The sequence below is a fragment of the Centroberyx gerrardi genome, chromosome 10 (genome assembly GCF_048128805.1).
Source record: "Centroberyx gerrardi isolate f3 chromosome 10, fCenGer3.hap1.cur.20231027, whole genome shotgun sequence".
Lineage (NCBI taxonomy): Eukaryota > Metazoa > Chordata > Actinopteri > Beryciformes > Berycidae > Centroberyx > Centroberyx gerrardi.
Window position 1 is genome coordinate 2,603,163 of NC_136006.1, and position 12,661 is coordinate 2,615,823.

General features: G+C 39.4%; 2 protein-coding genes across 2 annotated transcripts; both read right to left on the minus strand.

The window, feature by feature from the left end:
- Nucleotides 1-6,325: 6,325 nt before the first annotated feature.
- Nucleotides 6,326-7,261, minus strand: LOC139931957 (olfactory receptor 8U3-like). The gene has a single exon (XM_071925604.2). It carries the CDS (start codon nucleotides 7,259-7,261, stop codon nucleotides 6,326-6,328), a length of 936 nt encoding a protein of 311 aa, XP_071781705.1.
- Nucleotides 7,262-11,165: 3,904 nt separating this feature from the next.
- LOC139931967 (olfactory receptor 6B1-like) lies at nucleotides 11,166-12,080 on the minus strand. The gene has a single exon (XM_071925614.2). The coding sequence runs from the start codon at nucleotides 12,078-12,080 to the stop codon at nucleotides 11,166-11,168; it is 915 nt and encodes a 304-aa protein (XP_071781715.2).
- Between the last annotated feature and the right edge of the window lie 581 nt (nucleotides 12,081-12,661).

The following is a 12,661-nucleotide window of genomic DNA, read 5'->3' on the forward strand; positions in this document are numbered from 1 at the left end:
ATATTTTCATGTTTATGTTTTGTACATTGATTTTATTGGTTGTTGTTCAAGCAGATACATAAAAGTATGCCGAGACAGAAATAAATGCACCTGTACTAAGGAGGATGAGGAACATAACTGTCAACTTGATAAAAGTATGAAATTTGGCAGACACCCAGGGGAGCTCACTGGAAGTATTTTTAGCTTCATTGCCAGTTTAGATTTTGCCTGCTCTGATGGCCTTTTTTAAAACAGCCAACAGCAACCTTCATGGGACAGACTGTAACAGCATTGGGCTCATAAGACAAATGGTAGCTTAAAATATTTACAGGAATACAAAGATAGGAAGTGGATTGCTTTTATGCATCAAGTGCAGGCACATTTTCAATTACATGTAAATGGTGAGTACAAGTACCCCAAAACTGGAATTTTCCTGAATAGCAATAGCAGGTAGTTAGGCTCAAAATATTTTTTAATGCAACACTGTGACACTCTGATGTCGGCTGATCACAGTGATGCAATATGTAGCCTATGTACCAAGGTAAACACAAAGGGAGCAACATGCTGGGCTGCTCAAATGACCACATAAAAAAACAAAAATAAAGTACAAGCATACTCGTGAGTCGTGGGTGGGTTAAATTTTGCTGCAGGTATTACGTGTTCCCAGTGGAAGAATATAACAGAAAAGGGGCAGCTGGGTGGCAAGTGGAAGGCCCAGGTTCAATCCCCTGTGGCAGCAAGCATACACCCTGTTGAAGTGACCTTTAGCAAGACACTGAATCCCTACCAGCTTCAGTGGGGCTGTTCTGTAGCTGACCCTGACCTCTGACCCCACTGTGGAGGTGGGCATGAAAAGGGGTTTTTCCGTTCAGGGATTATTAATTCCCAGAAAACCATCCTGAGCACTGTCAGGGCTGCCTTTTTCCCCATGTTTTCCAATTCTATGCTATGCTCCGATGTGTTTGACATGCGAGCCTCCCAGCACTGGCAGAGAGCTGGTGAGAGAATATAGGTTACCACACATAAGAACGTGTGGTATTCTAAGGTATGGCAAGGTATGTTTTTTCTTGGTTTTTTTAGTTGATCAAGTTTTAGTTTCCGCGGGTAACAATTTTTGCTGGGCCCATGGAACCGGCCTAGAAGTGTGAAAGTAGCTAACTGACTGACTGACTGTTGAAAGTTGTGCGAGAAGTGGCGTCAAGACCTACACAGTTACAGTGGTATACGTGATATTGCGTTGTTTGCACTGTTAATGTTTGCTCACATTATGACGTGCCTTCACTGTGTCATATGAAAAAAATAAATTCAACATGCACAGATCCTGTACAGACCCACGGTGCATGTGTTCAATTCAATTCAATGCACTGAAGCATTACGACACAGTTATCGGTTAAATAATTCCACTAACGTCACTTAAATACCACAGGAAATAACATTACCTAATGTTAAGCTTAACACCTTCTATGCTCGCTTTGAGGCCCTCAACAGTGAGCCACCCAGGAGGTTCACTACCACCCCCAGCACACAAGAACCACCACTGTCAGTGTCCTATGCTGACGTGTGCAAAACCCTGCAGAGGATTAACCCACGCAAGGCTGCAGGACCGGACAACATACCTGGGCGGGCCCTAAAGGTATGCGCCACAGCACTGGCGGATGTTGCCACCATTTACAATAGTTGAAGAGATGTATTTGAGGGCACCAGAGCTGTGAAAAAGAAAAACAGATCCAATATTTCCTTTACATTTGTTTAGCTGCAATAACCACCTCCAGCTACCAAAATGCAAATACAGTGACAACTGCAAAGATGCCCCCACATCTAGACAAATGTCCAATGACAATCATCTGGGGCCTCATTTATAAAACTGCATAGATTCCACACTAAAAGGTTATGGATGTACAAAAGAGGAAAAGTGTGTATGGCAAAAAATAATCTGGGCCTTCATTTATCAATGTTGCATAGAAAATGTTTTAAATTGTCTTTTTTGAATTTTGAATGTTTGTATGGAAATTGATATTCGTCAAATGTGCATAAACATTGCTGTAAGTAATCTCCCTTGATAAATACCACATCTCCTAAACCACCATCATGCTTGTGCACAGCCACTCAACAAAGATAAACCCCTAATTAACCAAATCTGGTAACAACTTAACTTTAAATACTGGGGAAAACATCACTGATGTCTCCTTCACACTTAACATGGCTCAGGCAAAGAGATGTGAAAGAATAAAATTTCTGATGCAGAAACTGAACTTTTGGTAACTGAGTTTGAGGCAAATCAAAAGTACTTTTTTACTTTTTTATTCTATCACCCTGACCCATTCAGAAGTGTATGACAACCACTGTTATATATTTGGGAAGTCAGCAGTTGTTTGGCAGGATATTCTGAAGCAGAAAACAGCCCCTTAGGCAAACAAGCTTTAAGGACATATACGTACATAATTAATTTGTATAAAACAAGAACACAAGTGAAGTAGGAATGTTTGCGCTCTTGACAAAAAGGCTTACCAAAAATGTAAGTCAGGTGCGTAGGATAAGGAAATAATCAGTGGGTTGAAGGAAGTAACCCGCACACTGACAAAAAATACAGAAGAGGCTCCTTACATTCAAAAAAAGGGAAAATATTTATTTACATAGTGCCCAACAAAAAAGTGGCAAAACTGCAGTGAACAAACAAAAGGTGAACGTTTCGGTCATCAGACCATCCTCAGCACCATACAAAGACTCACTATACCATGACCTATTTATAGACTCCTCTCCAGAATCAGTGTGAGCCAATCAGAGAAGTCAGTGGCAAACAAGGAGTGCCAGCAATCAGTCCATCACCAAGGCAGCTGAGGCCATAGGAAATCTATACAATCGCATGAATATAGGTATAATTTGACATGAGATTCCAGAAACACATTGCAGCATACCCAGACAGAGCCCTGCAAGAGGGGACATGAAAGTCACAAAAAGGTTACTGAAAAATTATTTTACAAAAAACAGGCAAGAGATAATTCTTCATTAAGACCATCCGGATGTAAAGTTTTCATGTAGAAAATCCATTTGCATTCTGACCTAAGTAACCTCTGTTCTATATTACCACCCCTGCGTGTCTTACTTATCTGCTGTATGACACAGAAGGAGAGGTTTGAGACAGAATGACCGCCATCATGAAAATGTTTGGCTATAGGAGATTTGACATCATTCCTGCCTATGGCACTTTTGTGTTTCTGTAATTCGCGTTTTCACAGGTCGAATAGTCTTACCTATTGTAGCCCACATGGGCATGAGATAAGGTAAATGACACCAGCAGACGTACACGTAACACATTGTTTTATGCTATATGTTTTAGAAGTAGTATGGCTGGTGAAAGTATTTGTTTTCTTTCTCACATGCCGTACATTTGCGGCATGGGAAGAAACCAAACGTCTCTGGGTACATGTAGAGGGGATGAAGGTGTCTGCACGCACAAGAAAATCTCTTACATTCTCAGACCTGTAATAGGAAAAGAGAGGACCGTCAGAGAAAAGTTTAAAGTATAAAACAAGGACAAAATTAATTTTCAATACTTGTTTTTTCAAGGAATCACATGCTAACTATACAAAACAAATGAACTGCATTCACAAATGAAAATTCAACATGACATAGATGTAAAAAAACACTTCTTCGCTCTCACTTCACACACTGTAATTATAATTATTTATTTCTACTGTGAAGCTGGGCCTCCTTCCTGTCATGTCTGCAGTCAGATTGCAGCTATCTGTTGCTGTGACTGCCGGCGATAGCCTGCATCGGATAGCTAGCAAATCACAGTATCTGGTCAGCTAACCATAACTGCCTTGTTAACATATCTGATTTTTACACCAGCTAATATATCCAGTAGAAGCTTGCATTAGTAGTGGCTAGTAGGGGTGGGCGATATGGCCCTAAAGTAATATCACGATATTTCAGGTTATTTCTGCGATAACGATATTCTTGACGATATGACAAAATACTGAAAAATATTTTATTATTAATTTCAAGAACATACAATTGCAACAAAATAAGTGTTATAGTTTTATATGTCAGCATAAACGTAACAGTTTGCCTTCAAATATTCAGTAAAAACTAAACAAAAATGCTCTCAGTTATTTTGTCTGCTTGGTTTTGAACTCACAGTAGCTGTTGAGCTCTCCTCGTGGGATTTTTGGCTTTCCTCGTACTGAACCGGGTGCTTCTGCTTGAGGTGGTGAAATAAGTTTGATGTATTGCCCCCTTTTGTTGTTACAGTCTTCTTGCACTGCTTACATATTACCGTGGTTTGTTGTACATCTGCTCTTTTGTAACCAAACCACTTCTGCACTACTGAAGTCGCTCCCTTTTTTGGAATTAACTCCTCCACCGTGGAGCCGCTTTCAGCCATGCTTGTTGTTGCTGTGCGTAAGTTCAGGCCTGGAATTAAGTCATTTTTAGGGCAAGGCCACTTTGGCCTTTGATAAATACAAATTTATTGGGGCATCACGGCCAAAATGTAGGGCACCAAGGCCAAAACCAATGGTTATTAAAATCCTTTTTTCAGTCCTTTTTCCTCAACAAAATAAATATCCTAATAGAAAAATTAAGTGCTGCAGTGTGATACAGCACATATGTAAGATGGCTCAGACTGCAAAGTTAGTTACATGTCCAGTAACACACGATAACGTAAGTGTAACCCAGGTTATTTTCTGTAGCTACAAATTACAGATGTCCCCTAAACGCCTCACATGCAGACTATCGGTAGACGCTACAATTTACCAATGTTCCCTAAACGCCTCATATGCAGGCTACTGCTACTGATAGCGTTTTTGCTGCTCTCAACCCGGTTAGTTTTGCTATATTCTTCATTACAGCGGCTAATTACCCGCTGTACATTTAAACTTACACTAGTTCTGCTCAAGCACTCATAGCTCTCTCCTTCTTTTAGCGACTTTCTCACTAATCCCACAGTTGTTTACACGCTTTTCAGATCTGCTAGTTACTTAGCTTAGCAGTTAGCGATAGCTTAGCAGTTAGCGATAGCTTAGCAGTTAGCGATGGCTTCTCTCTCCCTCTCAGTTTAATTTATAATTAGCTGTTAATGTTTACGTTAACGTTTAACATATTTGCGGGAGTGGGAGAAATCTCGCGCTACTGTTGATGTCCAGCGTGATGACGGAGACACTGGGAAACGTGAGTTTGTTTATTTGCTGCGTCGCATGTAGTTTTAAATGAGGAAATCAGCAACTTTCTTTTAAGGGCACAACAACAACGGCCAGTTCAAAACAGGGCATGCCAAACTGGCCGTGTGGATAGTTACTTGTAGAAGGGGCATTACGGCCACACTCCGGGGCATCCACGGTATAATTCCTGTCCTGTAAATTACGCACGTAACGTACGTCATACCATTACGCAGCGTAACGGTGTGACATCACTACGTCAACAAGTCAGAATATTGCCATTATCACGATATGAATTTTTTTTATCATATTAAAAATTATACCGGTATTATCGTGAACGATACGATATGGCACACCCCTAGTGGCTAGTATTCGCATGTTAACATTGACATCGGTTGCTTTGCTAAATTAGCTTGCTGGCTAGTTGGCTAGGAAACAAAGCCAAAAAACAACTGATTATTTTGGCAAATGGAGCTGACTTGTCTCTAGCTATTGTACAACCCTAGCAGAGGCTAGGGCTCAAGTGTGTGTGGATTATTTGCACATTTTGACAACTGTGATGGCTGACCAATCAAGATTGTCGTTCTGCCATTTTAGAACTGCATGTCAACAAGGGGAACAACTTCACTACAGAGACAATAGAAAAGTTGAGAGAAGCTATCCAAAATACATTTATTCATAGTGACATACTGACATTGTTACTACAGCAAGTGAAACAGTAAACATGTAACAAGCAGCAAATAAAAAGTGGTAAAAAATATGACTGGAATCATACATTGGTCAGGTTTTTAGAAAGGAGTTGGAGTTCCTGAGATGCATTTGCAGTCTTACTAGATGGTAAACTACATCCCAGTAGAATCACACCACATGCATGCAGATGACTGACAACTTGATGAATGATACACATTGACACTCATGTTTAGGCCCAGTTGTAACCTTGACTAATGTCAGCCCCTCTATCAAAAACACTGGGAATTTGAGAATTTAAAGAAACCATAAATCTGAAGGGGCAACAGTAATCCCTGTAAATAATAATAATAATGAAAATAAGTGTAGAGTTTTGAATGAGAAGACTTAAGATCAACGTGATTTCTTACAGTATCTAAGAATATAGATATAAAAGAAGATAGCATAGTTATTATCAATAATCTGTCCATTTCATTTTCACACAGATGGCATTATTTTTCTTATTTTTTATTCTGCAGAAAACCTTTGCCCACATCTCTAATTTTTGATAAATTCAGGCCATACACAATGGGGCTTAAAAGAGGCTGACAAACCACAAGATACGCTGATAAGATCACACGCACAGTACCTGACAGATGATTTATGTCAAATACACTCTGACACATCTCAAAGAAACAGCCCATGGCAAAGTTTGTCACTGCAACAATGTGTGGCATGCAGGTGCTGACAGCTTTCTGCTTGGTCTCTTTGGAGGTTTTTAAACAAACAGTGACAACCTTGATGTAAGAGAATGAAAGGGGAATCAATGGGACAATGACACTCGCCACAGCAACAACTAAAATATAAACATTATTAGCTGTTGAAACTGAACAGGATAGGGTATGTATCACATGGATGTCGCAATACACTTTGTTAATCAAATTCCTACAAAATCGTAAGCGGACAGTTAAGGAGTACGGGACTGTAAAAAGAAGAACTGAGTACACCCACACTAGCAGAAGCAAAACACATACTCTTCCTGAAGTCATTATAACATGGTACTGTAGAGGATAACAGATAGAGACATATCTGTCGTATGCCATGACTGCTAAATTAGAGTATTCAGCTATAACATAAGTATAAAGACAAAATAATTGCAGGAAGCAGTAAATAAATGGCACTTCATGAGTATCTGACAACATTTGTGACAATAGGCAAGTAAATATAGCTGTGCTGCCGTATAATTCATTAACAAACAAACTACAGAGAAACACGTACATCGGTTCATGCAGAGTTCTCTCTACATATATCACCACAATAAGGCCTGTGTTTGCCACAACTATTGTGATGTATGACAAAAATATGATGGTGAAATACAAGTATTTTAGGTGTCCGAGATTACCATAAGCAGCAAGAATAAATGAAACAATCTGTGTTGAGTTAGTTGAGTTATCCATTCTTCCTGCAAAGAAATACACAGTGCTATTTTGACAAATTAATTACACAGCTAGTAAGGAGGGAAGCTATCTCAGCAAACAGAGACAGGCCTTGACATTGGTATTGCTGAAAAACAAGCAGTTATTTTCAATCCGTGCCCGCACCCAATCTAGAATGATTCCAATAGGTCATCCAGATCAATCTGTTTAAATCGGAAATGTGCTGCTGTTCTTTGCTACGACAGTAGCATAGGAAATGTCACAACCAGAATGCTTGTGTAAAGCTCATTAAAGCCCCAGTATTTGGAATTTATACAAGCCTAACTTCCATTCTCACATGCTGTATACTCAACAAACTTCTATTTGAGTCCTTTACAATTAAACTGGACTATATGTGCAAGTCTTGTGTCAAACTTGACCATGCGCATCAGCCTAAAGGAGAACCATTGCTGCACCCCCCCCCCCCCCCCCCCCCTGCACTGAGCCAACATTTATGCTAGTCTGTTGGTAATCAAACAACATCCTGAGAATCAGGATGACGTCTTGTAACACAAGGCTTGGGATCAGATCAAGGGAGAACATCACATTCTCCATTGTGTATGTGTATTTGTATGTGTGAGAGAGAGAGAGAGAGAGAGAGAGAGAGTGTGTGTGTGTGTGTGTGTGTGTGTGGCTATAGCCCTATTTTTAAATACATTTGCGCAGGATAATGAAATTCCCTGAAATCACTGAGATTCTCTGGTTGTCCATGTGCTTGTCTTCAACCTCCCTAAAACTCCCATGTAACCTCCCTCCTATCCACACTGCACTGGGTTCACTGTTCAATAGGTGTTAGCCTACAAGGTGACCAAGCACCCCCATTCCTCCAGACCATGATTCAACCCTCCACTCCGGCCCACGGGGGCTTTGGGCTTTGCCACTACTGGTCGACTGTCCCTCCCTTCTCTGCAACAACCTGGCCATCTCTCTGCCCGGTCCCCACTCTTCTCCCTCTTGGCCCCCCCAGTGGTGGAATGATCTTCCCACCTCTGTCAAAACTGTACTCCCCATTTTCTGTCACAGGCTGAAAACCCATCTCTTCAGGCCCAAGCCCCTTAACCTCCAGCCGTCCGCGGATGTAACGGTATGAAATTTCACAGTACGGTACGGTATCTACTAAAATACCACGGTATACGGTATTTCACGGTATTCTTTTTTTTCCCCCTTTTAATTAAACGTACTATGGCCCATCAAAAAAACAAACAAGTATTTTGCTTTGAAGAAAAATATTGCTTTATTGAACTGAAACGTGTGTGCGTGCCTGTGCGTGTGTGTGTGTCTGTGTGTATTTAACTGAAACTCTCATGCATTAGCATTGTAACATTTACATAAAAATATTTAACGTAAGGGTCCTCCTGCTGCGTGAGTAGTGAGATAATGTTAATGTTCTAGCGCCCTGCAGTGCAACATCGGATAGTTTATTTTGCATTAAAGACGGAAAATACACTGTTCCACCTGGTTGGAACGTCCATAATGAGTTTGTGCTCTGGCAACTGTAGCAGGGTCTATTTAGAAGCCAACACAGCGGTCGCTGTAGACCTCCTGTGAAAGAACGCTGCCACTCGTCTCACCCAAAGTATTGCCATACTGTTGACTTAAACGCAGATGGAGCATCCTCAATTAAAATATCCTTGTTTGTCCGCCATGTCTGCCACATGGCCTCGCGGTTTTGCATTGCAAAGTGTTTGCTGTTCAAACTGTAATGGGTGGAGAAGGAGAAGGACATTGTGATGTTTTTACATAGCAAATTATCGTACTACGATATATCGTCCCATCCCTAATGTTAGTCATTTCAGTTACAAAGATGTATCATGTGAAAATGACAATAACATGTCTGTCTAAAAGTTAAATTCACTTGAACACATTGGGCCTCATGCAAGAACCACTCGTATAAACAGATTCGTTCTTAAGTCACTCGTACGACCGATTTAATACATTTTTTCGTATTTAGAATTTTCTCTTAGGAACAAACAACATTTACGAGTGGTCCAGCCCTGTCGCATGAGTCATGTACAATTAACCTGCCGTTCTCCAATGTAAAAAAAGCCAAAAAAACTTTGTAGTTCACTAATGGATTGTATCTCTTTCATTACTTTCTATATATAAATTACACTTCATAATGTATAATCATGTTGAGATTATCCTGGTTATAGTCACAGGAAAAAATAGCAAGGGAGCACTGTTGGCTTTTTCAAAAGAAGGTAGTGTGTAATTTATTTTACCAGAGCTGCATAAAACTCAAAAATATCCCTGCGGGTTAGTATAAATGTGCTCAGTACAAAGAGAAAACAAAAAACACTAATAATTACCAGGTCATTTGACACTCAGGCAAAAAGGCAAGTTTTGATTGTATTGGGGAAAATACATTATAGAGGGAGATGAATCGGATTTCTAGGCTATATGTCTATTTTACTTTATGTGGTTAAGTGTAAGTGAATCTAAATTTTAAAAAGAGAAATGGTTTTTGGTCTTGCATCTATGCACAGGCCTATTATCATCACATGCTGCAGCAGGTTGAGGTACTTCATGCAAGTCGCTGTCCAGGGCGACATCCTCCACTGAACACCTGACAGCCATATCGCCAATTATGGCAGGTATAGGCCTATTCTTTCATCGGTCTGTGTAACGGAGACTTCTTCTTGGCCCCCTCCTGTTGCGGTCATGGATCGCCTTGCTTTTTGTATCTAATTTCATGTCAAGCCATTTTGTCCTAACGAAAAATCACTGTAATATAATTAATAGTAATAGTAATATAATATTCCTATAATACTCCGATACGGACTTATAGTGTCTGTGGTACTCAATAGTGAGTTTATAGTGACCTTATGGTATTTTTGTCTTCTTCCTGAATTTCTCCAAGGGGATTAATAAAGTGCTATCTTATCTTATCTTAGTATCACTATAATATTCCTATAGGGAATTATTGTTGTGATATTTATTTAGTATTTGTCTAAAATGTAGGCTATAGGAATACTAGTTGTTTTTTTTGTAAGGGAACACACAACAGACAAGTAATTTTTCCCATTCCTTGTCTTTAGCAGGGCCTTTGATTCCACTATTGACGCTATTAAATATGATATGCTTTCGTTGACTTATTTCTGATAGCAGGACTTCAATCTCAGGGCTGGTAGAATTCTTCTTAGTCTTCCATATAATTTTTATGAATGAAGCTTCCCGATAAATAACCTTATATAGGTTATTGGGCCGTCAATTATGCTAATTCACAATTCTCGTGAACGCGCGTTCTTTTAGAACAGGTGCCATTCATCATGTTTACGCAGGTCATTCTGAAGATACAAGCGTTTGGTGAATCTGACGTGGCACACTCGTACGAGTCCACCTCACAAAAAAAGTAAGAGAAATTTAAGATAAGAATACAAATTCTTTTTGCATGAGGTCCATTGTTTTATCACTCACAGACTGTCTAGTTTCTTCTTGTCTGCACTTGATTGTGCGATTGTGTAATGTCGCCCAGCTTGCCAGTCGGGTGGAGTTTTCCATTTTTAAGCACTGTGATTGGCTCGAAGGTCCAAACACCACCCAGTCAGAAATCTTTAGTGAAAAAACAAACCAAACCAGTTGTTTAAGTACTATGATTTTATTATTGTTAAACACAGGTATCTCATTTGTCCTGTTACCATAAGCAACCAGCAAACAATGAAAAATAACTGAACAAAATATTATGATCACCCCTCTTTTTTATGGAGATTTCATGTGTTAAATCCACTTCAGTCATGAAAAATAAATGCAAATTTAGGGGAGGAGAAAGATTAAAGAAATCTTGCGGCAAGTGAGACATGGATTATGAGAAAAGGTGGTGCAACTCAATATTAATAAGGTGGCCCTAATATTTTGGACACTCTGTTTGGAAAAGTTTGCCCCTCTTTCACTTTTTGAAGCACAACTTTTTGCATACATTTTTAATTTTTGTTATTTTGAGTCCATATATAATTGGACTTAAAAAGGGCTGACAGATTAAAAGATACACTGACAAAATAACACGCACTGGACTTGGAACCTGAGTCATCTCAAACTTAGTTTGGAGTACCTCAAAGAAACAGGCAATGACAAAGTTTGTCAGACAAACAATGTGTGGAGTACAAGTCCTGAGGGCTTTCTGTCTGGACTCTTTGGAGGTTCTTAAACAAACAGCTAATATCTTGATGTAAGAGAATAAAATGGGGATCAAAGGGACGGTAAAAGTCACAAAGCCACCAACTAGAGTGAATGTACTGTTAACTGCTGAAATTGAACAGGCCATTTTGTTAGGATCACAAAAGACTTTGTCAATTAGGTTCCCACAAAATTTAAAATGAACAACAATAAACATAGTAACAGTAGATTTCATGAAAGAATATACCCACACTAGTAGAAGTATTGCATACACTTTTCCTGTGGTCATAATGATACTGTAGTGTAGCGGATAGCAGATAGAGACATATCTGTCATATGCCATGGCTGCTAAACTACAGTATTCAACAGATCCATACATATATAGACAAAATAACTGAAGTAAACAAAAGATGAAAGACACCTCATGAGTCTCTGAAAACATATGTGTTATAAGGCAAGGAAAAATAACTGTGCTGCCATATAATTCATTAACAAACAAACCACAGAGAAACAGATACATGGGTTCATGCAGAGTTCTCTCACCACAAATGACCCCAATAAGCAAGATGTTGGCACAAATAATTGACAAGTATGATGAGATTAATATGGTGAAAAACAGGTACCTCATGTGTCCAATGTTACCATAGGCAGTGAGCACAAATGACACAATCTGTGTGGAGTTCTCCATTTTTTTCTACATAAAACTATGAGCATTACTCTTTACAAAAATGGCAGCTACTAGATTTCAACATTCAAAGCAAGTTAATATAAATATAGCCTGATTGATATAATAGCATTTTCACCAATCTTACTAAAATCAGAGCATGCTGGTTCGTAAGACATACAAATTCAAAGTGACATAGAATAGGAATTTCCTGTCTTATTGGATTTAGCCTGCTCTCACCCAATTCTACACATACTATACAGTGTACAAATACCCATGAGTATTGTGGATAGGAATTAAAAAAAGCAAAGGCACTGTTGTAAAATTCTATTTTCTATTGCGTGATTAGTATTAGTATAAACTTGACCTTAGCCTATTTGAGAGTTGAGAGTCAAGAAGTCCTTCGACCAGACGTATCCCCCCCCCCACTGAGCCGGACTGAAGCAGCTGCTGAACTTTTATACTGGTCTGACGGTAAACAAACACATGGCAAGTAGAGGATGCTTGATCTTGAAAGTTTGATTTACATTAACAGAGCCTTCAGGGAGCATTCAACCCTCTTGACTATTTCCACACTTTGTGGTGTTACAGCTTATACGAAAAGG

Excerpts from the sequence above, each read along its gene's own strand:
- LOC139931957 (XM_071925604.2), bottom strand. The coding sequence starts at position 7,261 with ATGGATAACTCAACTAACTCAACACAGATTGTTTCATTTATTCTTGCT.
- LOC139931967 (XM_071925614.2), bottom strand. The coding sequence starts at position 12,080 with ATGGAGAACTCCACACAGATTGTGTCATTTGTGCTCACTGCCTATGGT.